Here is a 27,772-nt window from a genome sequence, read left to right as displayed (position 1 = left end):
TTAAAAAAACAATTGTTATATCTTAGCGTTCATATGTGTAACATGCAGAGGTCAGAGGACAACCTGTGGGAGTTGGTTCTCTCTGTCATGGGATCAAATTCAGGTCATCAGATTTGGTGGCAGGTGCCTTTACCTACAGAGCCATTTCACCTGCCCTTATCAGGTGCTACTTGGTTTTAAAATGATAAGATCTTTACTGAGGATCCCAGAAAAGGAACTCAATGGATATGGATTAGATAACCCCCTGTCAATCTTAATCAGCTGTTTTGTAAGCAAATGATGGTTGTTAAATTTTTCTTAATTAAAAAAATTTAAACCTGACAGACATTTCCTGTGCTTCTACAAATTATTTAGCTGCTCATATTAAAAATATAAATATAGAATCATTTCCCTGAAAAAAACCATTAAAAAAAAATCCCTGCCCAAACCCAAAGGAAGACAGTCTCAAAGACAGCTGCTCCCCAAAAATAGCAATGCTTTTGTTTTATTTTCTTCTCTTGTTTTTATTTATTTTGTTTGGGTTTTTGTTTTGTTTTTGTTCTTCCTCAGCTCTTTTCCACTCGTTTCCACTTCTGGTCCGTCCCCTCAGTTTCTAGGGCTTCCCCAAATCTGTCCCCTAAATTCCCCTTTTCTTAAGCTAGCTAGCTTTGGTTTTGGCCTTTCAAAAATATTAACCACTATAACCAGTTTCCATATGGCCTCCTCTCCTTGTGCTGAACATTCACGTGATGGAGCAGAGATTAGATAACGATAATCTAAATGTTATCTCCCGGACACATTTCCCAAATCTGCCGCCTGGAATGCAGGGAGCAAGCAGCAGAATGAAGCCACCGATGCAAGCGTCCGACTTTGCCGGAATACGTTTGCCCCGAATTGGCTTAAACCAAGGGCTGTGTTAAGATTCATCCCTTCTTCTCTGATTCTCTCCACATCTCAGAAATAAGTATAACTGAGCCCAAGTATGAGGTGCGCTGCCAGCTTGAGCTATATAGCAAGACATTGTCTTAAATACACAGCAAGTAAACGGCCACTGGGACAGAGATACAGTCATTGGCAGGCAGGGATGGCGATTGCTTCACAGGGATGCTGAGGGAAGTCTAGTTCCTATTAGCATCTAGTCTCTATTCTACTGTGAGGATACCAGGCTTCATTGAGACAAAGTTTTCCAAGGATTCAAGGCTGAAACCCACATCTGGCTTATCTCATGAACCAGTGGTTCTCAGCCTTCCTAATGCTGCAACCCTTTAATACAATTCCTCACGATGTGGTGACCCCCAACCATAAAATTAAGTTCGTTGCTACTTCATAACTGTGATTTTGCTGCTATTATGAATCATAATGTAAATACCTGTGTTTTCTGATGGTCTTAGGTGACACCCCTGTGAAAGGGTCCTTTGACTCTCAACTGGTTGCGACCCACAAGTTGAGAAGCACTGTTACAAACCAAAGAGACAAAGTAATTGTATAGACCAAGAGAAACAGGTAGTGAAGACATGTAAGACAAATAATCTCTTCTATTGAGACTAACTCCTCACCCCCGCCACGCTAGGTCCTCAGGTGAGCCCCTTACCTTTAAGATGGAATAACATCTGGCTGTCGCAGAGAAAAGACAGAGGAAGTATCAGGTGTATAGTGAGCGAATTCGATGCTACACAGGATGGGCAACACAATGGAGGCCCCAGCTCTCTGTTAGGTGTTTCGGTTTAGCAGAACCCACGCATTAAAAACCCTTGGCACGCGTTAATGTAAGAATGGTGCTATCAGATCAAGCTACCCAGCTTATTATTGGTCAACTGCAAAAACTTTTCTGCTCAAATTGTGCGTGTTACAAACCTCAGTGGCAAATCCCGGGCGGAAAGCCTTAACTTTAGGCTCGGGCTTGCCGGCTTCCCTCTTGGCTCTCACAAACCACCTGGTTACTGGAGTGGGAGTCGTGAGAACAGTGGCATCGCGGGAGCGTTTGATCACGGTCCTCTAAAGCCAGGACAGAAAGGCGTCCCCTGGAGCTGCAGGCGACAGCGGGCTAGGAGGAGCGTCGCCCAGCGGCAGAGGCCGTGACGGTACAGGGGTGGGGGTAGGGGCTCCCACCTCCCGCAGCTCGACAGGCGGTGCCGGGAGGTGGGGCTGCAGACTATCGGAACTATGTATTGGCTGGCGGGGCTGGGGAGGAGGGGCAACTGCGCCGTGATTGGCGGAGGCCGGCGCCGGAGGGGGCGGGGCCTCTATAAAAGACGCGTGCCTGTCGCGGCGCAAGCAGTCGGGCTGTCCGAGCGGCGCGGCCGTGGAGCACCCAGGAGCCGGCTGTCGCGGGGGTGGTGGGGACGCGAGCGGCGGGCTGCGTGGGGTGCAGGGCAGGCGGCCGCACCGCTTCACCTTCCTCACGGAGCCCGGAGCCGACTTAGAGCGATTACAGTGAGGCGACAGCCCCGGCGTACACCCGAGAAGAAGCGGCCGTGGCGGCGGTGGCGGGGCCCCAGCCATGCTGTGCTATGTGACGAGGCCGGACGCAGTGCTGATGGAGGTGGAGGTGGAGGCAAAAGCCAACGGCGAGGACTGTCTCAACCAGGTGGGGGTGACGATCAGAAAGGGGATCCCCGCTTGTCCCCGGGAAGCCTGGGGCTTTGGTCCTCAGGAGCCGGGCGACGTTGCAGCAGCGGCCCACGGAGCGCGCCCCGGACGCCAGGCTCCAGCCTCCTCCTCCCCGCGGGCGGCGGGGGTGGGGGGAGTAGAGAACGCGTATGGTGGGGGGATCCCGGGCCTGGGAACCAGGACACTGCCGGGAGCTGCAACCCTGTCCCTTACCCCGGCACTTTTCTCTAAAGAAGGCGGCCCGGCACACCTGCCGCAGGTGTGTGCGTGATGCCGCCCGTGGGGTCCTCGCAAAAGCCCGGCAGTGCCACCCACGTCCCGAGATGAGGTGGCTGCAGGCAGTCGCGGGCTCCGGGGTTCCCTAGCTGACCAGGTGGGCCCAGGTCTCAAGCCACTTTTCAGAAGGAGAGTTCACCTGACACTCCTGGCTTGCTGGGGCTCCTGAGTATCCTGGGTAATTTGCGGGGAACGGTTCTGGCAGTCTCCTGCTTGGGGTCTTTACACGTGTGTTTTCTTTAGTGTGACAAGGCTCTGAGCGTATTTGCATGGTGGATATGGCAGACACATTTGATCCCCTTCAAACACTGTGCCTTCGGGACCTGTAGACCTGAGCTGATTGGAAAGCCACTTGTAAGGCTTAGCTGACACTTGTGGCATGCTTCCCCAATGTGTTTGTGTTTTTGGAATCCAGATGGTTAAAACTGTCCAGATAATAAGCTGCCAAATCAGCTGTGCAGATGGTGCTGGTGGAGGGGATTCCAGCGATTGGAGTAAGAAATAAAATACCCTTGGATTCTTCCTTCTCAGGCTTTTGGAAAGTCTGTTTTGGGGGACTCCTTTCTCTGTGCAATTGGCCAGACCCTAGAAATATTCAAGCAAGGCTGAGCCTCCTCTGAGCTCTGGGTTTGGACATCGATAGTACCTTAAAAACATTCTTTTTCCATTCTACCACTGGAATTATTACAAGGTAGAACTGGAATTATAACAAGGTCCAAGTAAGTGGCTGCCCTTCTCTCAGAGGGAGCCCTTGAGTTTACATTGCTTATACCCGCTACCTTTGTTTTTAGGTGTGTCGGCGATTGGGGATCATAGAAGTTGATTATTTTGGACTGCAGTTCACCGGCAGCAAAGGTGAAAGCTTATGGCTGAATCTGAGAAACCGGATCTCCCAGCAGATGGACGGACTGGCACCTTACCGGCTCAAACTGAGAGTCAAGTTCTTTGTGGAGCCCCATCTCATCTTACAGGAGCAGACAAGGTAAAGTGAGGCAGAAATAAACCAATGCCAAGTATACCTCTGGTTCCACTTAGAAGGGACTATCATGCCTTTCAGAGATGTTCCCGGGCAAATTTGACTCCGTGCAGAGGAAGTTCAGGAAAAACTTAAATTTGTTTTGCAAAGCACAGTTGGCCTGGGTGGGTTTTCCAACTCTTGTTTTGGTTTTTCTGGTCTCTATACTATTAATGGGAGAGCCCGGTTGACTTCTTACAAAAGAAAAAGAAAAAGAAAACCCCAGACACCAACTTCCTGACAGCAACATCTACTGCCCGCTAGTAACCCCGCCTCGGCAGTGTTACTACAGGTCATTGTCGACTGTTCTAACCGAAAGCAGGAAACAGTTCCTCTTGGGTTACTTAAACTTGGTCAGTCTTCAGCCTAGTGTCAGATTACAGTGTGTAGCGCCAGTGCTCTGTCTGGCCTCCTGCAGATTTTAAAACTTTTTTAAGTTTCACGAAAACTTAATAAAAGGACTCTTTGAAAGCCACTGTAACTGAATTCCAGCCCGCAGATATATTAAACATGACCGTTGGGCATTAGATTTTTTTTCCCTCCTTGTTAGAATAAGGGCCACCAGCCATAGTAGACAACTGAAGCATGTGGTCTCCTTCTTCAAATGACAGAAAAAAACAAAAAAAACAAACAAACCAAAAAAACATAGTGTTTCCCTCTGGACTGACTAATGCTTTTCTCAAAGATGAACCAAAATAGCAAAGTGATGTTTAATATTTATTACTGAAATGCAAGAGACCTACAGTGGCATCTTGAAAAAAGGAAAATGATTACTTTTGAAAGCACAGCAAACTTTGGATCCCAGCACTGATGTTTTCCATACTCCTGTGGCTTGGAAAAGTGCCATGCATGTGAAAAATGCGATTCTGTAGATTACTCAGAATCAGGGAACAGGATCCTCAGGGAGATTTTAACGTTCCCTGTTTTTTTTATTTACCAAACAAATGGTGGAAACATTTTAAAATACCATCATTTGGATTTGAAATAGCTCCTTTGCCTTGCCGTGGCTCGTTAAAGGTTGAGAGAGATTTCGTTTATGAAGGACACTGGCATAGTGAATTTTTAGTGTTTCTGAAAACACCTTACCACTATTCATGTAAAGGCATGCTTATAGATGCTGAGCCGTCTCTGTTAGTCACAAGAGGCTTTTTTTAACTCTTACTCTGTATCTGTATGTGTGAGCGCTGGAGCACACGCCTGTGCGTGCACACACACCTGTGCATGCACACACACCTGTACGCCTGTGGAGGTGACAGCGCAGCTTTCAGGAACTGGTTCTCTCCTCCCACTCTGTGGGTACCAGAGATTGCACTCTGGCTGTGAGGCTCAGCAGCAAACGTCTTACCCTCTGAGCCATCTCCCTGGCCCACATCTTTTTTTTTTTTAAATCTGATTTGCAAAAGCTTCCTAAGTTTAGGAAAAGAAAAAAATATGACCCAGCATTGGCCTTTTTTTTTAATTTAATTTTTGGCAGCAGTGGTATTGTGGTGCCGCAGTGATTTCAGGGCTTCCAGGGGCAACCCAATTCTAGTGATACAAATTTAGTTTTGAAATAAGCCAGAACTTGGAAAAGCAAATACTTTGTTTAAATCGTGGAAGGATAATAGCATAATAAATGTGTACTGAGAATGTGTTCATGCTTTATGATGGACTATGAGATGGTCTCTACCTACGCACACGCTCCTGTAATTGGGTCAATACCTATTATCAAATCTACTTTATTCATGTAAGAAAGAGACGTTTATGAATTAGTACTTGAATCAAATTGCCTACATTGTTTTTTTTTTTTCCATTATTGACTCAGTTGTCTTTGACTCTTGGGATTTATAGCTAATGGCACTCAAAGTATGTACCTTCCTAGTTCAACTGGGTAATTTCCATTGATTTTCATTCTTTTTAGAAACCCCATAGAATGGTGAGTGTAAGCTGGTCCCGGTAGCAGGCCTATAATCTCAGATGCCTGGGAGGGAGGACAGAAGCAAAGATTACAAGTTCTGTTGTGCCTGGGCTACAGTAAGGGTTCGAGTCTAGTCTGGGGAACTTAGTGAAACCCTGTGTCAACATAAAAGGTAAAATGACAGCTGAGTGGTTGAGTGTTTGCCTAACCTACCCAAAGCCCCAGTTGGGAATAAGGAAAGTGGGGACAGGGAGGCTAATGTAGTATAAACCTTTGAGTACTTTTATTACGTTGGTGAATTTTGCATAGCTTTGTAGAGTTATCTGAAATAGAAAACTTTTAAGAAAATGCCCAAGCTTGATGACCAGTCTGTTTTAATATCCTCATAAAGTAATATCTAATTTGCATTTGTACCCTTTAATTAGGATGTCAGAAGTTGTGCTAGGTCCAATCTAATATTTTTTAAATTATTTAAGTGTATGGCTTTTGCTTGCATGTGTACCTGGGCACCATTTGGTGCTTGAGGATGTAGAAGAGGGCATTGGATCCCCTGAGACTGGAATTACACAAGGCTGTGATCCACCATGTAAGTGTTGGGACTCGAACTTGGGTCCTCTGAAAGAGCAGCAAGTCCTCTTAACTGCTGAGACGTCTCTCCAGCCGCCTACCATTAGTTATTTTTTTTATCATGGTACTAAAGAACAAAACTATTTTTTTACTTTTATGTGGTATTAGCAAAAAAAAAAAAAAAAGCCTGTTGACAAACTTTTTGATGTCCTCTTGTTTGTTATAAAATATTATGTTAAAGGCTATGATTCTACTGTAGATCTTTTTGTATAGTGAGTGAATACAGCTTTGACAATTCAGTTTTAAGAGATGGCTTTACTGAAGTAAGCCATGAGGGTGCATTTAGTGTACTGAGGGGGTCTGGACACTTTATTAATAGGAAATAACTGGGCAGAGTTGTCCTCTGTAGACCACTAAGCAGTGTGCTCGAAGTAGAGCAAGTTTAATGTACACAGGCTATTAATATACTTCTTAGCATCAGACCAGGATGACTGCTAAGAGGGGTGCAGGCAGGAAGGCCTTGGATCCATTGGGGGACCCTGGGATCCAGGAAGAAGCCATTTTTTCTGCAGCAGGCTTGGTTCAAATACTATCTTAGATAAGTAGATCGGGCTGATCTGGTTTTAGGCTTAATTTTAGATTTGGTGACCCTACTGAGATTATTCCGTTTGCTCTTGAATGAGGGGCCTGACTAGAAGGAGAGTCTTGTTCAGCTGGCTGGCCTGGTTTACAGATGGAGACAACAGGTATTTTCAGCAGATGTTTGCCATGCTGTGGATCAAAATGAACAGGGAAACAAATTAATGTGCTCTGGAAGTAAATCTGAAATAATAATCATCTTAGTAGAAACTCCTGCCTTTCAGGGGCTCTCAGGTCTTCACAGTGAATTTTGCCGACATTTTCCAAACTGGAGATGAGGGAGGCTCACGTTTCGTTTCCACGGTGGTGATTATACCATCCCCTGCTGGCAGGGTCTTTCTGTTTCTCCTGGCTTGGCCACATTTTCAGAGCTCTGTGGTTTCCGTTCAGAACAGTCCAGTTTAGTTAAGGTTAACCAACATCTGGGTTGTTTTTTTTTCCTCCTAGAAAATAGCCCCAGTACAACACTCCATGAGTGTTGAACTGAACATTCATTGAAATGCTGTAGTCTTGGACATGACATTTCCTCAAGATCTCTGAGTTAGGGCAGCAAGGATTAAATCCCTCCCTGATTCCTAACCCCAACATGTCACTTCTTTCTAGAATGCCTTCTCTAGCACTGCCTGGGAGACTGAATTCTCCCAAGACATCGCCTGTCTTTCTTTTAGAGCATTAATGTACTTGTAACATTACAGCAACTTCTGTTCATTGTCAATTACTCCAGTAATGCAAATTCCATCAAAATTGATCAGTAATGTATCCTCAGACCCTATCAAGCGTACACTGTGTAACTATCTTGTTAAGCAATAAATAAGAATTTACAAATGTGGAGCTGGAGATGGCTCAGTGGTTTGAACACTGGTTGCTTTTGCAAAGGATCCAGTTTGACCCCCAGCATCCCCCTGGTGGCTCACAACCACCTATAGCTCAATTTCCAGGAATCCAACTCCCTCTTCTGTCTTTGAGGGCACCAGATATGCATGTGGTGCGCATATATACATAAATGAAGACAAAACACTCATGCACATAAAATAAAAAAATAATAATAAATGAAGTCTCAGAACAAAACCAAAAAAGCTCATAGAGCCAAAACCACAGATAAACTCAAAGCAAATGAGATGTGGTGATTTCAAACCAATTCAGGACCAGTCAGACTGGCCCTAGCCAGGGTCTGTAAGTCATGTTCAAAGTCCTTCTTAAGGTTGTCTGTGATGGTAAAGGCTGCTTACATAATTTACCTCTGCATGATTAAGAGTGAGTGCATTCTACACGAGTCACAACTGCAGCCAGTGTGTGTCAATTGTGAAGACTCTTGTATCTATTAGAAAGTTTTTTTTTATGTTCTTTATACTGTATATGGGATGGCAGAATCAGCCTCCCTCTCCCATCCCTACCTTTCCATGTCTCCTTTCTTTCTTTTCTCTACTCCCTTATCTGTTTTCACTTGCCAAGAAAGTTAAACAAACAAACAAAAAGTAAAAGCATACATATACATTATTTCCAAAGAAATTATAAATTGAATTTCTGAATCCTAAAGTTTTTCTTTTTGCCAAAACTAAGGGGTATTTGCATTTCTGTGTGGTGTTTAATTTTAGACAAGGAACTCTCATTTGGGCATCTTCAGCCTGTACATCTATATGAAGTATTCAAAAAGCATTTTTAAAAAATGGTATTTCATGTATTCATTTTGTGAGTGGGAGTATGTTTTATGCATGTGATGTATGTATGTATGTATGTGAGTGTGCAGGTGCACATGTCCATGCATGTGCATTCAGAGGCCAGAGACTGACAGCTTGCCCACACAGGCACCTATTGCCATGGGTGAGGACATTCTTTAGAAGCACAGACTTTGTGCTTTGAAGTTCCAGTATTTTCCTGGCACAGGCTGTGAGCTCTCCAGGCTGGAAGCCTCTCTCTGACAGTCCTCATGTCTGAACTGCTTTAGGGTTCAAGGAAGAACATCTTTCAGAGTAGTTCCCTTTGGGGCTTGAAAAAGATCCCCTTGAGCCCAGGGAGGGACCTGACTTAATAGCTCTATGATAATTATCTGCCCCTGACAGGTTGCTCGACTGTAAGCCCTCCATGAGGTAGGCCTGATGGTCTGATGTAGCTGGAGCTTTTAATACACTGGCATTCTGAACCTCCTAAAAATCTCAAACATGGAGGAAAGGTCAAGGCTTTTATCATGAACACCCATACAGGCTCCCTAGTGCCTACTATTAAGTTTAATGTGCCTACTTTATTATATAGTTAATCATTTATCAGCCCCTCCAACTATCCATCAACTGTTTTTCACACACTTTTCAACAGGTCATGTGTAAGTACCCTTCCTTATAAATACTATAGTGTGCTTATCATTAAGTAGAACTTACTGCTTGCATTTGGTTCTTTTTTTTTTTTTCTTTCTAGTTAAAATTTACATAGGATAAAACATAAATCCTAATTTTCTCTCTTACTGGGACTCAGTGGGTACATGTTTAAACAACCCCTCAGCCGAGATGAAGAACGGTAGCATCATCCATCATCTTAGAAGTCCTCATCTTTCTGCGCTCAGCCCACACTGCCCACCTCTACCTCCTGACTGCCCTGTCAGCACTGTGCTTTTCCATGCTAGATTTGTTGTACCTGTTCAGCTGTCTGCACGGGGAACCATCCAGTAGGTTCTGCTTCGTGTCAGCCTTCTTTTATCCATCATAAATTTTGTTGAGGTCCTTTCACACTGCTGCATGTATCTGTGGAGTTTTCCTTAGTTCTTTGTTCTGCTTTCTTTTTTTTTTTTTTTTTTTTTGCTTTGTTATATGCTGGGGGTTGAACAGAGCCTTGAACATTCTAGGTCAGTACTCTGAGTTAAATACCAGCCTGCTCTGTTTCTTTCGACTCCTGGATAGTATTCGTACTGTTGTTGATCCAGTCTTACTGATGAGCGTCTGTTTCTATGAATAAAGCTGCTATGAACATTCTAATACAAGCTTTTGTTTCTTTTTTTCTTGTAGACACATGTGTTTTCATTTTCCCTGAGTAAATACCCGAGACTACAATAGCCGGGTCGTGGTATGACTGTTTAGTTGTGGAAGTTACTGCCAGACCTTTCCCCACAGCATATGTACTGTTCCGAACTCCTACTCTCCCAAAGAATGTAAGAAAACCGAGTGTCTCCACATCCCTGCCAGCCTTCTGGTGGATACATGGTGGTGGAGTGTTGTGGTTTTAATTTGCATTTCTCTGATGATTAATGATGTCTGTCAGATTTACATGTGCTTATTGGCCTTTCCTGCATCTCCTTTGGTGAAATGTCCAAGTCACCCATTTTGATCATTCTCCTTTACTCCTAGCTGTCCACATTCTTTATGTATCCTAGATACCAGTTCATTGTGAAATCTGAGTTTTATAAATATATGTTCCCCCTGTGGCTTGCTTATTTTCCTCATGCCTTTTGGTGAGTAGGAGTTTTTAATTTTGGTGAGGTCTAATTTATTCTTTTTTTCTTTCTGGAATCTATTCACTATGTTCTGAAAAGCCTTGTCTACTCCCTAGTCATAAAGGTACTCTTTGGTTTGGTTCTCAAGCCAGTATGGTGTTAATGTTTACATATAGGCCTATATTCCATCCTGAACTGATTTTATGAGAATGTTATAAGATTTGAAACAAAAAACTCTCATAGAAATTTCTGTTTTGGGTCACTTTTAAAAAGAACTTGGCAGTCAGAGTTTGGTTTAAAATAAACCTGTACGGTTAAGTGACTCATTGGACAGAGATGGGATGTTTGATCGTAATGGGGTCTGCCTGAGGTGAATGGCAGTCCAGACAATACTTCACATGCATGCACTTCAGGGGAAATTATGGTTCAGTTGTTGACAACTGGGGTTTTGAAAATAACTAGTTAGCCATTCTAAAGACGTGTTGGGTTCATTACTTGCATTTGGAATATGAGGCTGAATCTAGTTATCTTACATTTGTTGTCAAAAGCTCTTCAAAATGATGTAAGTGGCAAGATTACTAGGAGGTTGTGCCCAACAGTAACTGTCTTAGTTGCCTTCTGTTGCCATGACGAAACACCATGACCAAGGCAACTTATTAAAGAAAGTTTGAGATCTCCACAATTCCACAATTCCATGTCCATCGTGGCAGTGGACAGGCAGGCATGATGTTGGAGCAGTTGCTAAGAACTTATATCCTGATCCACAAGCAGGAGGCAAAGAGAGAGACAGAGACAGAGAGACACAAAGAGAGAGAGACACAGAGACAGAGAGAGAGAGAGAGAGAGAGAGAGAGAGAGAGAGAGAGAGAGAACACGCTCTAACTGGGTGATGGCACAGGCTTTTGAACCCTCAAAGCCCAAGCCCTCAGTGACACACCTCCTCCAACAAGGCCAACAGTTCTTCAACTGGGGAACAAGCATTCAAACATCACCCATACAATGAGCTTTCAATTAGTTTCTGGAAAGTTCTGTCATGAGTACTAGAGAGTATTTCTGTGAGATGGTTAGTGTTCAGACAAGAGAGTCCTCTGATCACAAGCCCTCAAGATAAATGGTTCCTGTTATTAACACTATGAAAAGGCATGGATTTTATTTTTTTTAATTAAAAAATTGTATTGTTTAATTTTATGTGTATGAGTGTTTGCCTACATGTATGTATATATGTATGCATGTGCACCACATGCATGCTTGGTGCCCACAGAACCAAATCCTTGTCCTCTTCAAGAACAACAAGAACTCTTAACTGCTGAGCCATCTCTCTGGCCCCTGAAAAGGCATGGATTTTAAAAGAGAAATTATTGAGGAATTTTGAAGCAAAAATATATTAAGAGTAAGTGCTTCATGACCATATGATGGCACAGTGGATAAAGATGCTTGCCACTAACCTGGTCTGAGTTTAGGATAAAGATTCTCACCACCAACCTGGTATGAGTTCAGTTCCTGAGACCCACATGGTGGAAGGAAAGAATTGACTCCCACAATTTGCCCTTTGAGCTTCAAAAATATACTGTGGCACTCACCCAAACATATACAATAAAGTGAATAAGTAAATGCAATTTTTTAAAGATTTTGCTTCCTTTTCAAAATTAAAATTTGACATCTTAAAGTTTGCCCAATTTAAAACATTGTATTTTTACTTTGTGTATGGGTGTTTTGCCTACATATTTTGCCTACATGTCCATATTTGTGCACCACATAAGTGCCATTGCCCACAGGCTATAAGATGGCTTCAGATCCACTGGAACTGGAGTTATAGATGGTTGTTAGCCACCATGTAGATGCTGAGAATTGAACCCCGGTCCTCTGAAAGAGCTGCTGGTGGTCTTAACCACTGAGGCATTCCTCCAGCCCCTCACCCTATTTTTATAGCACTGTGAATTCATTTGTATCTATGATACAAATATCTGTCTTGGCTGGAATAATGCACACTGGGCCCCACAGTGTGGCTATATTGGAAATAACCATGTTCTTAGTAACCGATTAAAACTTTAAAAATTAATTTCCAAGTATAACCGTAGGAATACATAGAAAATGTAGTATGGGCTTAATGTCCATGGGATGTATTCATAGACATTTGCTAAAACAAAGTAGGTATTTTTCAAAGCCTTTTGTGTGTGATTCCATGTTGTAATATATATGGAACTAGATAGATTATCCACTTGTTAGATATACTTTTAAAAATTATTCTCTACAGGCCTGACTTTTTTGACTACATCTATTTGTTTCATATTATTTGTAACCTTTCACCCCTTTCATTAAAACAAACAAACAAACAAACAAAACAACCAAATAGTTATATGGCAGATAGTTAAGGTGAGAAACTATTAAGAATTCATCCTAAGTCAAAGCCACCCAAATCCTGAGCCCTTACTGAATTCCCTTTTGGAAACATGTTTTTGAGCACTGCCACCCTCCCCTTCGGAAAGAGCACACAGATAAGTCTTGTGATAGCTCATCAGGCCTGGTGACATTGGCCACCCCCACTCCTTTACACTGGTGCCTGGACCCTTGTCACCCAGAAGCCCATCTGTGATTGGAGTTGTTTTGATGAGATACGTTCCTTTCCTCCAAAGACTGTGTGTGTTCCATCTTAAAACAAAACAAAAAAAAAACAACTATCAGACAGATGTGTCCATCCCATAACCCCAATGTGGGGCGGGGCACAGAGGCAGAGTGTGACAAATCTTTATTGACTTGAAATGAAAGGTGGCCATAAAGCCATGAAAACTGCAGCATGCAGGAAGAGGTCTGCATAGACTGTGAGCAGGAGTGCTTGTGCCTGCTGGGCTCTGAGCACAGTTCAGCCTTCCTCTGGCTGGAGCACACCAGTGTGCCCCGCCCCCAGGCCATTGTTCCAGTTCTCACCCACTCCTGGGGAAGGATGGCATTGCTCTAGGCTCCTGGCCACCTGTTTACGCTGGGTTGCCATTCCGTTCCGTTCCGTTCCTTTGCTCTGCTTTTGGCGGCTGTCCCTCCAGAAGTAGGCGTAGAAAATTTGGAAAAAGAAATTGAATAAATTTGAAAAGTCGTCTTTGGCAGCTCTCCGTACTGTTTAATAAAGCAGGAAGCAGTTTCAAACTTTATGCTAGGAAAATAAGTCAAAAGAGACCTTTACATTCACAGTAATTAAATTGCGAAGGCTCAGTTTGCGGTGCTAATCTTAAAATCTTTTGGCACATGGTTTCTTCTTGAGTGTAAGCATAGATTCGGACCGGAGGCTCCTGAAAATATACCCTGTGCTTGAACGGGCAGAAGTACATCTAGAGTCCATTTTCCCTGTGAGCAACAGCAGGGTTTTGTGAGAATATAGACCTGCACCCTCTGAAAGTGTCTTATTCCTACCCCCCCCCCCCCCCCCCCCCCGTTTTGAGAAGGGGGTCTCACTGTGTAGACCAGGCTGGCCTAAACTCACAGAAATCTGCCTGCTTCTGCTTCCAGAGTGCTGGGATTAAAGGTGTGGGCTACCACACCAGCTAGCTGTATAGCTATTTTAAAAGCAGGTTTTTTTTCCGGTGGTAATTCCTTGGCCCCAGCAGGGCCCCTTTCTCAGTTTAGCAGTATGGAAGAAATACTTTAAAGACTACCAGATGTCTGGGTTAATAAAAGCGGTGTCTGTTCTCTTTGAATGCTGCTACGAATCTTAGGAAGAAACTGAAACGTTTAAGGCTGTCTCATCACTTTAAACATTTATCATTACTGAATGTGCAGAAGACTGAACTGACTAGTCCTCAGTTAAGGAAGAGAAATGGATCTTGTCGGCCTGGTCATGTGAGGTCCTTAACACAGTCCCTCGCCGTTGTCACCGCTCTTGCCCTAATTCCTTTCTTACCTTTCTCATGCTCGTCTACTGGTGAAATTATTAAGGCCACTCCACGTAGTTAAAAGGGAGGTTTACTTTGTGGGGTAACTCACAAGTGAAGGGATAGGTAACAGGGTCTGGGAAAGGTGTGGCACAGTCTGGTGGTGTTCTCTGGAGAACTCTGCTCTGTCTACCTCCAGCGTCCAGGGTCCAGGAACCAAGAGAGCCGTGCATCCGGATCTCGGGTCTTCAGGGTCCTCTCTCAGCCCCCGCCTTGTAGGCGTGACAGTTACCAAAGCCTCAATGGGGGTTGGAACTTCCAGATCAAAGCTGGAATGGCTACCCACTACACTCGTCCCTTGAAAGGCAAACTCAGGTGTGGTACAAAAGTGAAGGCCCTGTGGAGGGCTGGGAAAGGGAGGAGCTGAGCTTACACAGGGTCTGGGACCTCACCAATGGCTAGAATTCATGACTGTGCCTTTCCAGCACCTGCCAGAGGCTGCCACAAGTCATCAAAGGAAGTTAAAACTTCACATATGCCAGAGATAAGTTGTATCGCCTATCCTCTGTGGTGACTCAGATAACCTCTTCAGGATTTTGGACAATAAAAACAATATCTGGATTTTCCCAGGAATTTCTGTGGCATGCATACCTTGTAGTAAATGTAGAATTTAATGTTGCATGTACTTAGTGTAGGCTCAAACAGAGCAAAATTGCAATATAAAATAACACAGATATATGGTGTTTTACATGCATTTATGGAGCTCTCTGATGTTAGAGGCAATTAAGCCAGCCCAGGTGCAGCTAGCTAAAGAAGCTCGAAGTTACTTGTAACTTGTTACATAACACAGTCCAGAAGTAGATGGTCTGTATGCAAGGTAGATCAAAAAGTGACCAAGTTAGAGGACAGGAGAGGAGGCCATCGGGACAGGTAGCTGCAAGGCTGAATGGTCCAAGTAGTAGGGTGGTCCCTATGCATAGCACAGAGACAGGTGTTGTGGCTGGAGGCGACTAGTGGAGAAGCCTGGGTTTCAGGCACCATCGGGCATCCCTGTGAAGGACTTTGAGCAGAAAGACAGTGTTTTTACTGGGAGCAATGATAGCAAGCAGCTTGGATGGTGGGATGCAGAATCTGGAGGGAAGCGGGGTCCCCAGGTCACAGAAACTCTGGTCACTCTTAGGCCATGAGTAGGATCAAGGAGGCCCAGATGGTAAGAATAGACAGACCTTGGTCTGAAGAGCTCTGAGACAGGGGCTGGAGGAAGGTTCAGCGAGAACTGTTTGTCCGGCAAGCGTGAGGATCTGAATTCAATCCCTGCATCCCGTTAAAAAAATTCCAAGCATACACTTGCCAACCAGGCTAGCCCAATAGGTTCTATCTAGGCCAGTGAGACACTCTGCCAGAGGTGGATGGTATTTCTGAGGATGACACCCGAGGTTGTCCTCTGTCCATAGTCTTTGACATGCTGAAGGTCATCTGGCTGGTGAAGTCTCTGGTAGGTGGGCATTGAAGTAGGATTCTGAGAATTCAGGGGACATTCTTTTTTACTGTCCCTGAAGTCAAAATTTACTACAAAACAGGTTTTCCAGCTGAGTAGAGGAGTTGTGTATGTGTATAATCTGCAGAGGCAAGAGGACCCTCAGCTACATAGCAAGTTTGAGGCCAGCCTGAACTATTTGATTCCCTGTCTCAAAATACCAAACCAAACAGACAAAACAAAATTGACTCTTAAATTGCCTTTAACACATTCTAATGCTAACTTGGCCTGTTTCTATTATTTACATTTTTTGACATTTTATTTACTGATTTGAAGAGGGCGCTTGCCATGCTGCACACACAGAAGTCAGAGGACAATTCTTGGGGAGTCTCCTTCTGTTGTATGGACCGAGGACGTAGAACCCAGGTCCTCAGCCCTGGCTGCAAGCTCCCTCATCTGCTGAGCCCTGCCTCTATACTTGGTCTCTTTGCTTAAAAAGAAAGTACTTGAGAGTGAAATTGCAAAGCTAGCGGAGCTAGGTTTTTTTTTTTTTTTTTTAAACAGCGCTGGGCATTCTTTCCCTTAGCCACACCCCCGCCCAGAAGGCTGGCTCAGATACTGTTATCCCAAGCAAGCCTCAGTCATTCTCTCCTTCTTTTGCAGGCATATCTTTTTCTTGCACATTAAAGAATCCCTCTTGGCAGGCCACCTCCAGTGCTCCCCAGAGCAGGCAGTGGAGCTTAGCGCCCTCCTGGCCCAGACCAAATTCGGAGACTACAACCAGAACACAGCCAAGTACAACTATGAGGACCTGTGTGAGAAGGAACTCTCCAGCGCGACCCTGAACAGGTGAGGCCGCCGTCGCCGGAGGCTAGCTGTGCACTCTGGCTAGCGTGAGTGTTCATAGCCACCGACTTGATAAGAATCAGGAAACTTACGGTGTTGTCTTGGAATTTGTGAGGCAGAGTGCAGGCCACTGCCAGGTTTAGCCAGTCATTTTCAGAAGATTCATGTGCCTTTTATTTGAGAAGCTTACCAATACAAAACAGTCCACGCAGATAAACGCCCTTATATGAAATTCCATAAATAACAAGGATCTCCAAAGTGCCTGACCTTTTAAATCTGTAAATCTCCTACAATAAAAATCCAGCATGTTTATTGGTGTTTGCTTCATCCCAGCAAGAATTACAGCCTGAGGCCTAACTTAGGCGGCTCAATTACCTCTTCCTGTGTAACAAGCTAACCCTAAACTCAGCTTAAACCAACAGACGTTATCTGGGAACGCATGGGCAGGGACACAGCTGTGGCTTGAGGGCAGAGCAAGCCCCAGAGGTCAGTCTCATCTAAAAGCCCAGCTGAGGGAGGCTTCTGGGTCCAGGTGACTCCTGTAGCTTCTTGGCCAGCCTCTTTCTCTTGCCATCTGACGTCAGGGCCCTTTCATGTGTGGTAGCTGGATCACCCAATGTGAGTGATCCAAGAGCAAGAGAGAAGAGCCAGGAAAGAAATCAGACCTTCATGACTCCATCTCAGAAGACAGCTTCATGCCAGGCAATGGTCTTCCACCATTTTCTGTTCATTAGAAGCTGATCATTAACCCAGACCATACTCAAGGGAAGGCTACATTGGGAGACCAGATCACCAAGGACCACAGTTCAGACTGCTTTGCCACAACAGAGAACATAGATCTATGTTTTCTTCAGTTGCAAATAATCTAATCAGTCCCCTGTGCTGCTAGCCTATCAGGAAACTTATAAAGTCTATGTAGATAAATATATGAGGGGATCTAGCCTACACATTTGTCTAGTGTAGCTAGAGTTTTCCTGCCTGGCCCACAGTCAGGACAAATCTCTCTCACCTGCCAGTCCCACAGCCGCTCAGACCCGACCAAGTAAACACAGAGACTTATATTGGTTACAAACTGTATGGCCGTGGCAGGTTTCTTGCTAACTTTTCTTACAGCTTAAATTAATCCATTTCTATAAATCTATACCTTGCCACATGGCTCGTGGCTTACCAGCATCTTCACATGCTGTTTGTCATCATGGCGGCTGGCAGTGTCTCTCTGACTCAGCCTTCCACTTCCCAGCTTTATTCTCCTCCTTGTCCCGCCTATACTTCCTGCCTAGCCACTGGCCAATCAGTGATTTATTTACTGACCAATCAGCAACACACTTGACAAACAGACCATCCCACAGCACTTCCCCCCGTTTTTTTTTTTTTTTTTTTCAAAAGGAAGGTTTTAACCTTAACAAAGTAAAATTACATATGATTTGGGAATTTGGGCGTAGCTTCTCTTACTACTTCCTGCTGGAAAGGGGCGCTGTATCTTATGGGAACACAAAGAAAATTTTAGAATTATGGAATAGTCCATGAGGGTGTATCGTCTGAGCCAGTTGCCTTCAAACCATTCTGGATGTTGAATCATCTGGGCCATGGTGTCATCGGAGACCTTTCAGGGGGTCTTGGCTGGTCAAACCTGATGTATCTTAATCTGGAACAAATCCATAGCCTTTGGCTTTCTGTGGGAACAAAAGCAGAGTCTCCTTTCCAAAGCAACATATCCTTATATCCAAATTTTGAAGTCAAGGTATCTTTAAAATATACATATTGGTTTAACTCAACATCTTTTACAATCAAATGTTTTTCTGCAGTTAAAAATCCCAAAGACAACACAATCCAGATTCTCTGTGTAATATTCATCTTCACGTGGCTTATTTTTTATATTAATTTTATTGTCTCTTTAAAGACTTTATTTTTTAAAACTATGTATTTGTTTATATAACTGTATATATCACCTTTTTTGTCTCTTTCAAGCCTAAGTATATTTTACACACATTGTAAACTATTAGGTCTGAATCTGTCTTATTGTGAATTTATTGCTTTAAACTGCAGCAGCTGTGGCTGATGGCTCCACCCACCTCAGCTTCCCAACATGGAGGTAGTACGTTTTTCGCCAGCTCTGGGAGCTATTGTGGGTCTATGCTTTTATCCAAGCAGCGTGTAGCCCAGAAACCTCTTTTTTTTTTTTTTTTGGACTAGCAAAGGCTAAATCCACCATGCAGCTTAATGTGCCACTTGCAGAGGCCTCATTCCCACCATACTGCAGGTCGAGCGTGCACGCTAGGAACCCACCAGTAGCTCAAACTGGCAGCTGCCGCTCATTTGAGAGAGACAATTAGGAAGCTGTTTTTAGCTCCGTTTTAGAATCTTTTTTCTCAGTTTTTAGGTGGAAACTCTTGCCCCACGTTGGGCGCCATTTGTAGCTAGAGTTTTCCTGCCTGGCCCACAGTCAGGACAAATCTCTCTCACCTGCCAGTCCCACAGCTGCTCAGATCCGACCAAGTAAACACAGAGACTTATATTGGTTACAAACTGTATGGCCGTGGCAGGTTTCTTGCTAACTTTTCTTACAGTTTAAATTAATCCATTTCTATAAATCTATACCTTGCCACATGGCTCGTGGCTTACAGCATCTTCACATGCTGTTTGTCATCATGGCGGCTGGCAGTGTCTCTCTGACTCAGCCTTCCACTTCCCAGCTTTATTCTCCTCCTTGTCCCGTCTATACTTCCTGCCTAGCCACTGGTCAATCAGTGATTTATTTACTGACCAATCAGCAACACACTTGACAAACAGACCATCCTACAGCAGTCTAGTGCATATATTCAGTGATTTTTCCATAATCCTTTCAGTTTACCAGTATTCCCAAATGATGGGTTCTCGATATTTGTTGAGATCTTTTTTTAAAGAATACGTGTGTGTGTGTGTGTGTGTGTGTGTGTGTGTGTGTGTGTGTGTATAAGAAAGCTGGTGAGAGTGAGTTCTTTCTTTCCATCTTGTGTGTCCCAGAGTTCAAACTCAAGCTTTGAGCAAGCACCTTTACCCAATGAGCTATCTCACTGGCCCCATAGTTGTGATTCCAACAATGTCTTAGAAGTATTTCATAGTAAATGCTTTCGTGATCCATAAATGACCACATCCCTGTAATTCACTAGTGAGATATAAGCTTTAAGGAATGTGTGAACTGACCTGTCTAACTTGGCACCTTTGGATGCTCCACAGCATTGTTGCGAAGCATAAGGAGCTGGAGGGCATCAGCCAGGCTTCTGCAGAGTACCAGGTTCTGCAGGTCGTGTCAGCCATGGAGAATTACGGCGTAGAGTGGCATGCTGTGAGAGACAGCGAAGGACAGAAACTCCTCATTGGGGTTGGACCGGAAGGCATCTCCATTTGTAAAGATGACTTTAGTCCGATGAACAGGTAACCTGAGTCTTCAACACACACACACACACACACACACACACACACACACAGGCACGCACGCACGCACGCACGCACGCACGCACACACGCACGCACATACAATCATAAGCATGTTTATCATCTGTTGCTTTTTTCTGAAAATACAAAATGGACAGAAATTCACTAGACACCTCTATCAATGCAGTGATTCATTTTTTTAATTTATTTATTAATTGCATTCAAGCTTTAACTATTTAATTATTTCTTAAATGCTAACTTAAAGTACACTAGTGTGGCAGAATTATTATTTTTCATAGTGGCTCAGGCCATAAATACCTGTATCTAGTTCTGCACACACACACACACACACACACACACACACACACACACACCCCGAGGGCACTCCAACACTTGTTTCCATGCCACAACTGCTTGTCCTGCATCAGCATAACTAGTTAGAATCATCACCAAACACCCCAGGCTGTGTCTGGTTCACTGCCGGGTCACGGGCAGCCTACGAGGGCATGTCAGCTCCATGCTGAGCTCTCCCTTCTGTGTCTGCTCACTCTTCTCCTCCTGCCTTTCAGGATAGCTTATCCTGTGGTGCAGATGGCCACCCAGTCAGGAAAGAATGTCTACTTGACCGTCACCAAGGAGTCTGGGAACAGCATCGTGCTCCTGTTTAAAATGATCAGCACCAGGGCAGCCAGTGGGCTCTACCGAGCCATCACCGAAACGCACGCGTTCTACAGGCATGTACCACCATGCGTCTCCTGAGCTCAGGTCCCCTTAGTGTATTTAGGTGGCTGGCAGGTTGCTGTCATTTCTCTTGGCCCTGAGTCCGAGAGTCTTGTACAGAATAGGAGAGAATAGCTACTCCGAGCCTTCCTTTCGCAGTGCTGGTGGAGCCCTCATCGGCACAGAATGGCGTGTACCTGTGCCTCACTTACAGTCTCCTGCTCTGCTCTCACTTTATTTCCTGCCACAACCACCTCCCAGCATAACCCCAGTCCTTGGGCCTGTTCTGCCATGGCTGTGTCCTTTCCCAGAACAGCACAGCGGCACAGGTCTTTCTCTGCTGAGGACGTCCCTGTTCTAAGCCCTCACATCTTACACACTCGGGATACTTTTTAACTTGAATTTCATTTTACTTGGTGTTTTTGAAGACAAAATCTCACTGTGTGTCCAAAGCCAGCCTGAAATTCACTACATACCTCAGGCTGGCCTCAAACTCAACTGCAGTCCTCCAGGCTTGGCTTCCTGACTTCTAGGATTGCTGGCATGCACCACTACACCTGGCCACAGCGAGGATTTTTAAACTACATTCTAGAGGGTACTTTCAGGCTTAGTTGTGATTAGGCTCATACTTAGAAAAAATTAAAGAGAAAAATGTAGTTCGGAGGAAGCCTTCAAATTTTGTTATGTTAAAATAGACTATGGAGCAGAACAGAAAATTTGTAGACATGTTTAATATAAAAGCCAAAACTTCAAAGAGCAAATGTCCTTTTGCTTCCACAAACTGCTGGATGGCAGCTCACAGCCCGGAGGAGCTGTGGAAACCCATCTCCATATTTACAGCTGCTTCCTTGGAGGTACTTGGAGACCCCTGAGAAGCGCAGAGGTGGAGTCATCGAGCTACTAAGCATATAAAATGAAAAGAGCTTAGACATGCACACAAGAATATTAACTGTCTTGGTAAGGCATGTATCTCAGTCCATGGAGTGCTTGCCTAACATGCATGAAGCTCCACATGCACTGGACATGGTGTACATGTCTGTAATCCCAGCAGCACTCAGGAGGTGGAGGCAGGAGGATCATGAAGCTCCAGGTCATCCTTGGCAACATAGTTCAAGACCGGCCTGGGTCCCTTGTCTCAAGGGAGAAAAAAAAAAGCTGGATGTGGTGGCACATGCCTTTAGTTGCAGCACTCAGAGACAGAGGAAGGTGGATCTTTATGAGTTAAAGGTCATCCTGGTCTACGTGGAGAGTTCTAGGACCTACATAATCTCTAAAAGTGAATAAATAAGTAGGCAGATAGATGAATGGTAGATAGATGATGGATGGATGATAGTAGATAATTAATAAATAGATAAATAGAAGACAGATTGATAGATGAATGATAATGACAAGATAGAAGACAGAGCACTAAATGTCTGTTGATTTTTATTGATAACAGTATCTGATAGTCTGAGTTATGAAGCTTCCTAGGCTTTTCAATATTCAATCAGATGTCCACGCTTACCTTCAGGTGTGACACCGTCACCAGTGCCGTCATGATGCAGTACAGTCGTGACTTGAAGGGCCACTTGGCATCTCTCTTTCTCAATGAGAACATTAACCTTGGCAAGAAGTATGTCTTTGATATCAAAAGAACATCCAAGGAGGTATACGACCACGCCAGGAGGGCTCTGTACAACGCCGGTGTTGTGGACCTTGTCTCACGAAGTGACCAGAGCCCCCCCAGCTCGCCTCTGAAGTCCTCTGACAGCAGCATGAGCTGCAGCAGCTGTGAGGGCCTCAGCTGCCAGCAGACCAGAGTGCTCCAGGAGAAGCTGCGCAAGCTGAAGGAGGCCATGCTGTGCATGGTGTGCTGCGAGGAGGAGATCAACTCCACCTTCTGCCCCTGTGGCCACACTGTGTGCTGCGAGAGCTGTGCAGCCCAGCTGCAGGTAAGGGCTCACTTGGCCCTCCTGTCCATTAAGAAGGGTCTAAAAGGTGCACACACAACACACAGAGTGGGAAGCAGCCATCTCCACCTGGGAAGGTCTTTGTGTTCAGTGACTAAGTCATTGTGCCCCTTATAAACACGGGGATCAGCACCCTCTTGTCACCACGTGGTTTCGGAAATGAGGTCCAGACTGACGAAATTAATGCATCTTGGAGCTAAAGCAAGAACTAGAATCGAGGCCTGCCTCTTCCACTTTACATGGCCTCTTGCGTTCTGATACCACACAGTAGGAATGTCTGGATTATTGCCTAAAATTCTAGTTAAAGAATACATACATTATTGTTACCAGTGACCTATTTACTCTATTTGTGATTAATTTATCTTTTTTTCTATACTTAATTTATTCGTGTGTGTGTGTGTGTGTGTGTGTGTGTGTGTGTGTGTGTGTGACAGTGCACATGTGGAGGTCGGAGGACAGTGTGCAGGAGTCAATTCTTTCCTTCTACCATGTGGTGCCAGAAGTCAAACTTAGTTTGCTAGACTTGGTTGCGAGCATCCTTACCCACTGAGCCATCTCACCAGCCCATTAATTTCCTTTCATCACTGCTCATACTTTTAGAAATCTTTTCTATTGGCTGTTATCTGCTAGCAAGTCAAACTAACTTTCCTACAGAAAAATAAAAGCAACTCATATATAGCAGGTCTCCTTCCTTACACCTTACATTTTTTCTTACCATAAATTTTATACTTGGTTTCACTTCTCAGAAGTTTCTGCTAAATGTCACTGTGTATATACATAAACCTAGCCCTGCATGTCACCCAGTCCTTACATGCTACGGTTACAGAGCTACTGAAGATTGGACAGTGAGCTCAGGAGCCTGTGCTGCTGCAGGGAGGGGTTTCTCCTCCAAGTCCTGGGCTTATCTGTTCCTGCCCATGTATTCTGACCCTGTGCCTATCTTCCCTTATGGCCAATGAAGGGTGTGTGCTGCCCAAGAAGCCACCAGAGACCTGTTACCTCTGATCATAAGGCATCTGCCCACTGATGTTGGCCCCAAAATAGCTGAGCCAAGGCCTATCTAAGACATGTCTCTAGCATGGTGGTTGGAGTAGCAGTGACCTCCTCCTATATATATGGCTCCAGCATTCAGGAAGGAAAACTGAAATTAACCGAAGGGTTGGGGAGCCGGCTGAGCCAATAAAGTCTCTATACTGCAAGGCACTGGGACCTGAATTCTTAATCCTAGTGCTGGGGAGGTAGAGACAGGAAGGACCCCCTGGGGATCATCTGCCAGCCAGCCTAGCTTAATCAGTGTTCTCCATGCCAGTGAGAGACCCTGTCTCCAAAAAGAGGCAGAAAGCATCTGAGAAATAATGCATGAGGCTGACCACTGGTCTCTGAGCAAAACACACACACACTTACACACAGTTGGCCAGAAAATGTAATTTTCTTCAGTGAGTGTCTTTTCATAACTCTCATTTTTAATCCTTATAAAGTGTAAACATTCAAGCCTATTAACAGAGCAATTGATAGCTTAGAAATCGCAAGGGCAGCTTATCTAGAAAGCTGAGTGTGGTGGGTACCAAGGCTGAGCTCCCAGACCAGGTCCAGCAAACATTCTAACCAATGTTGGCTTCTTTTCCAGTCATGTCCAGTCTGCAGATCACGTGTGGAGCATGTCCAACATGTCTACCTGCCAACCCATACCAGTCTCCTCAATCTAACAGTCATCTAATGAGTCCTGCGCTTACTGGACAGGCCATGTCCCCACAAGTCAATCTGCCATCTAATGAGTCCTGTGCTTACTGGACAGGCCATGTCCCCCCGAGTCAATCCAACTGTCATCTAATGAGTCCTGCGCTTACTGGACAGGCCATGTCCCCACGAGTCAATCTAACTGTCATCTAATGAGTCCTGCGCTTACTGGACAGGCCATGTCCCCACAAGTCAATCTGCCATCTAATGAGTCCTGCGCCTACTGGACAGGCCAGGTCCCCATGAGCTGCAGTATTGTAAACTGTAAGAATAAGAACCTTGTGAGGAACTATCTCACTCTCGACACCCATCTGCCATGAGACATTTTCAGACACAAAGAGGAAAAGAGAAGCAAGAATGCAGCCGTTCCTCTTCCGTGAGTAGAAGCAACAGCCCCAGTGGCGACCAGGAAGAGCTCTGGGACAGACACATTCCTTCTTGGACTTTGGGTTTTTTTAATGATCAAGTAAAGGAGTAGATAATAGTCTTTGTCAGTTAAGTGGTACCATAGCCCAACAGTGGGTACCTTTTAGGAAATGATGTCATACGTCTCCTTAACTTCTCCCAAGGCAGCAGATTTTATAAGAGTTTTAAAATTTCCTTGGTTCTTTTTCTATGGTCATGGAGCGCTGAACATTTTTAATAGGAATTTTTTCCTTAAAGAAATAGTCCTTGTTATAATGTCATTTCTGTCTTTATAACTCATTCAAGAATGACTGGAAAGCTAGCAGATTGAAAAGCAGTCCTGTGACTTCTCAAGGGTTAACATGTTGTCAGATTGAAACCAGTGTGTCTGAGAGGAAACAGGTAACTCAACGTGGGTGACTTCTTAGCCCTTCTTTTCCCACACCCTGCACCCCATGCCTTTCGGTGATAAAATGTTACCAGTTTGGTTAAATGACTTCCATGGCATAGTCAAACACTCCCTGGGCTTTTGAGCTGTTGGAACATTTGGAGATTGGAAAGGAAAGTTCACAGACAGACAGACAGACAGACAGGGCAAGAGTGTCAGAGAGGCTCCTGGTGTGCTCAGGTGGTTCTGCACGTCCCCTAAGCACTCACTCCAGCTGCACCCATGGGTGTTGCCTTGCCTGAAGATCAAACCTTCTACAGCCTTATCATAGGTCTCTAGATAGTGTCTCCTTTGTGTGTGCGTTTGATTTCGCTTTGTTCATGTTTTCTTGTCAGTGCTTCCGTAGTCATTGCATTGCCCCTGCCCTGCATCTTTCAGAGGTGGGGTTAGTTTGTTCGGTTCCCATAGTCTTAATCATATTTCCACCCCCACTTGGGCATTTTGGAAGCTAGTGAGCTGGGGGGTTTTCTAGGGTGTCAGGAAACCTAGCTGACCTCATCGGGTGCAATACTAGCTAAGTGAAAGCTAGAAACCTACACCGTCACTTTACTGAGATTTCCGAGTCTACGTTTCATATTGCCTTAATGTAGCAGTAATGTGTTTATGCATTTGTTTCTTTGCACAGACATTTTGTCAGATATTAAAACTCTACTTTTTTATGGCACATATTAGCATATAAGCCTTTATTCCAAGAGGTTATTTATTTTTTCACTTGTAAAAAAAAATAATGTTTCCACATTAAAAAAAAAAAAAACTCTGTTATATCCTAGAGGACTTCTGTCTTTTATATTCAGGATAATAAAGACTTGAAAGCGAACTGGGCATTTGTGTTCTTGTGGTCATTGTCATTTAAAGCGTTTTCCTGTTGAGTGAGCGCTCACGTCAAGGTTTGAAAATTTGAAAATGTGTAAGGAGTTTGTCTTTGTTGAGAGGATTTGCCCAGCTTTTCTCTCATCTGTGGTTTTGGACCTACAGGATTAGAAGGCAGGTGAACATGATGCTGTGACATACAAAGCAGATGAAAAGGAAAATTGGAGAAGAGGGTAGCAAGATGGCTCACCAAGTAAAAGTGGTGAGCAGCCTGATGACCTGAGTCCGATCCCTGGAATCCACATACACTGGAAGGAAACAGCATCTTGGCCAAGTTGTCCTGTGATGGCCACACACGTGGCTCACAGGGCTCAGTAACAGCAGAAACAGTATACTGTGGTATCCAGGGCTATCTTCCTACAGTACCACTGCAGGCTACTTCTGGGCCTTAGCTATAGGGTATCTGTAACTGATACCTTTAAAACTGGGAGACAGACCCAAATGTGCCTCCCATTGACTTCTAGGAATCAGTTCACTTATTCAGCATATTTATTAGACACCAACTAAGTTGTTATTGGGCCCTGCAACTTTAAAAGAAGAAAATAGTCAAAGACACAGTTTATCACATCCTTAAAGCACCAGAGTATCAGACTCGTAGTGATTCACAATGTCTCTATTGCCTGCAACATGCATGGGTGCTTCTGTATGGGTTCAGAATACTGTTCAGGTTTATAAGCATGGTAGTCTCAGAATGACAGCCAGGATGGATGGGTGGGCGAGTGACAGGTCAGTAAAAGAGAAACACTGTGCTCCATGAGCCAGGGGCAGCTTCAGCTCAGCAACTAGCATGAAAATCCGTGTATTACATTCTCAAAGCGTAGAGGGTGAAGAAGCACTGTTGAGTGTGAGAGACACTGATCCGCCTTTGCTTAGGGCCCAGGGTAAACGTGCTTCAGAAAGACCTTTGAGTAAGACCTTCACTCTGTAGTTGGGAAAAGACTGCAGGCCCCCTGTCCAGGCTACGGGACAGCTGGTGGGTCCGGCTCATGCTCACCTGTCAGGGCAGTGGTGAGGACTTAGGCTCTGAAGGAAAGTGTGGCATGGAGAAGCAGGGAAAGGAACCTGGAGTTCCAGATTGGACTACTGACTCTTCTACCGCCTTCAGAACTAGGAACTGGTAACTCAGGAAAGCTTGTACCACTGCTAATGCACAAGACAGAACAAGAGGAGATCAGAGAGAACTCGATTTTGGTTATCGATTGACATGAAAACAAGGAAAGTGGGCTGGGGAGATGGCTCAGTGGGCAAAGACTGATGGAGCGGAAGAAGGCTGGAGAGATGGCGATGTTAGAGATGGAGAATTAAGAAGACTTGCTGCTCTTGAAGAGGATCTTGCTTGGATTCCCTGCCCATAAGGTGGCTCACAACCATTGGGAACTCCAGTTACAGGAGTCCTGATGCCCTCTTCTGGCTTCTGCACGCACCAGACATGCATATGAGACACCAACATACATGCAGGCAAAACCCCCATATGCACACATTTATTTTTGTAAAAAGAGGTGGATGGAGAGAACCAATTCTATGTAGTGGTCCTCTGCCCTTCACATGCTCACTGTGATGTGCACATACACAAACACACACCACGTATGCACATAATAACAAATACAATTATTTAAAATGAAAAAACCAAAGACTTCAGTCTTCAG

The 27,772-nt window shown here is 44.6% G+C and overlaps 1 protein-coding gene and 1 long non-coding RNA gene across 2 annotated transcripts in view; one reads left to right on the top strand and one right to left on the bottom strand.

Annotated features, from left to right (window-relative positions):
• Positions 1-2,080, bottom strand: part of LOC131910333 (uncharacterized) — a 7,366-nt gene extending 5,286 nt beyond the window's left edge. The window contains exons 1-2 of the long non-coding RNA XR_009379107.1: positions 1,571-2,080; positions 1,349-1,433 (exon numbers count right to left, since the gene is read on the bottom strand). This is a non-coding gene — a long non-coding RNA (uncharacterized LOC131910333). The remainder of the gene's footprint in view (positions 1-1,348; positions 1,434-1,570) is intronic.
• A 190-nt stretch (positions 2,081-2,270) lies between these two features.
• On the top strand, positions 2,271-26,073 carry Mylip (myosin regulatory light chain interacting protein). Its single transcript, XM_059263104.1, has 7 exons — positions 2,271-2,566; positions 3,657-3,847; positions 16,402-16,587; positions 19,801-19,998; positions 20,567-20,725; positions 22,222-22,648; positions 24,294-26,073. The coding sequence occupies exons 1-7, from the start codon at positions 2,480-2,482 to the stop codon at positions 24,381-24,383; spliced, it is 1,338 nt and encodes a 445-aa protein (XP_059119087.1). The 5' UTR covers positions 2,271-2,479; the 3' UTR covers positions 24,384-26,073.
• Positions 26,074-27,772: the final 1,699 nt, after the last annotated feature.

This window comes from Peromyscus eremicus, chromosome 5 (assembly GCF_949786415.1).
Source record: "Peromyscus eremicus chromosome 5, PerEre_H2_v1, whole genome shotgun sequence".
Classification (NCBI taxonomy): domain Eukaryota; kingdom Metazoa; phylum Chordata; class Mammalia; order Rodentia; family Cricetidae; genus Peromyscus; species Peromyscus eremicus.
Note: the sequence above shows the minus strand (reverse complement) of the source record. Positions and strands in the feature narration are given on the sequence as shown.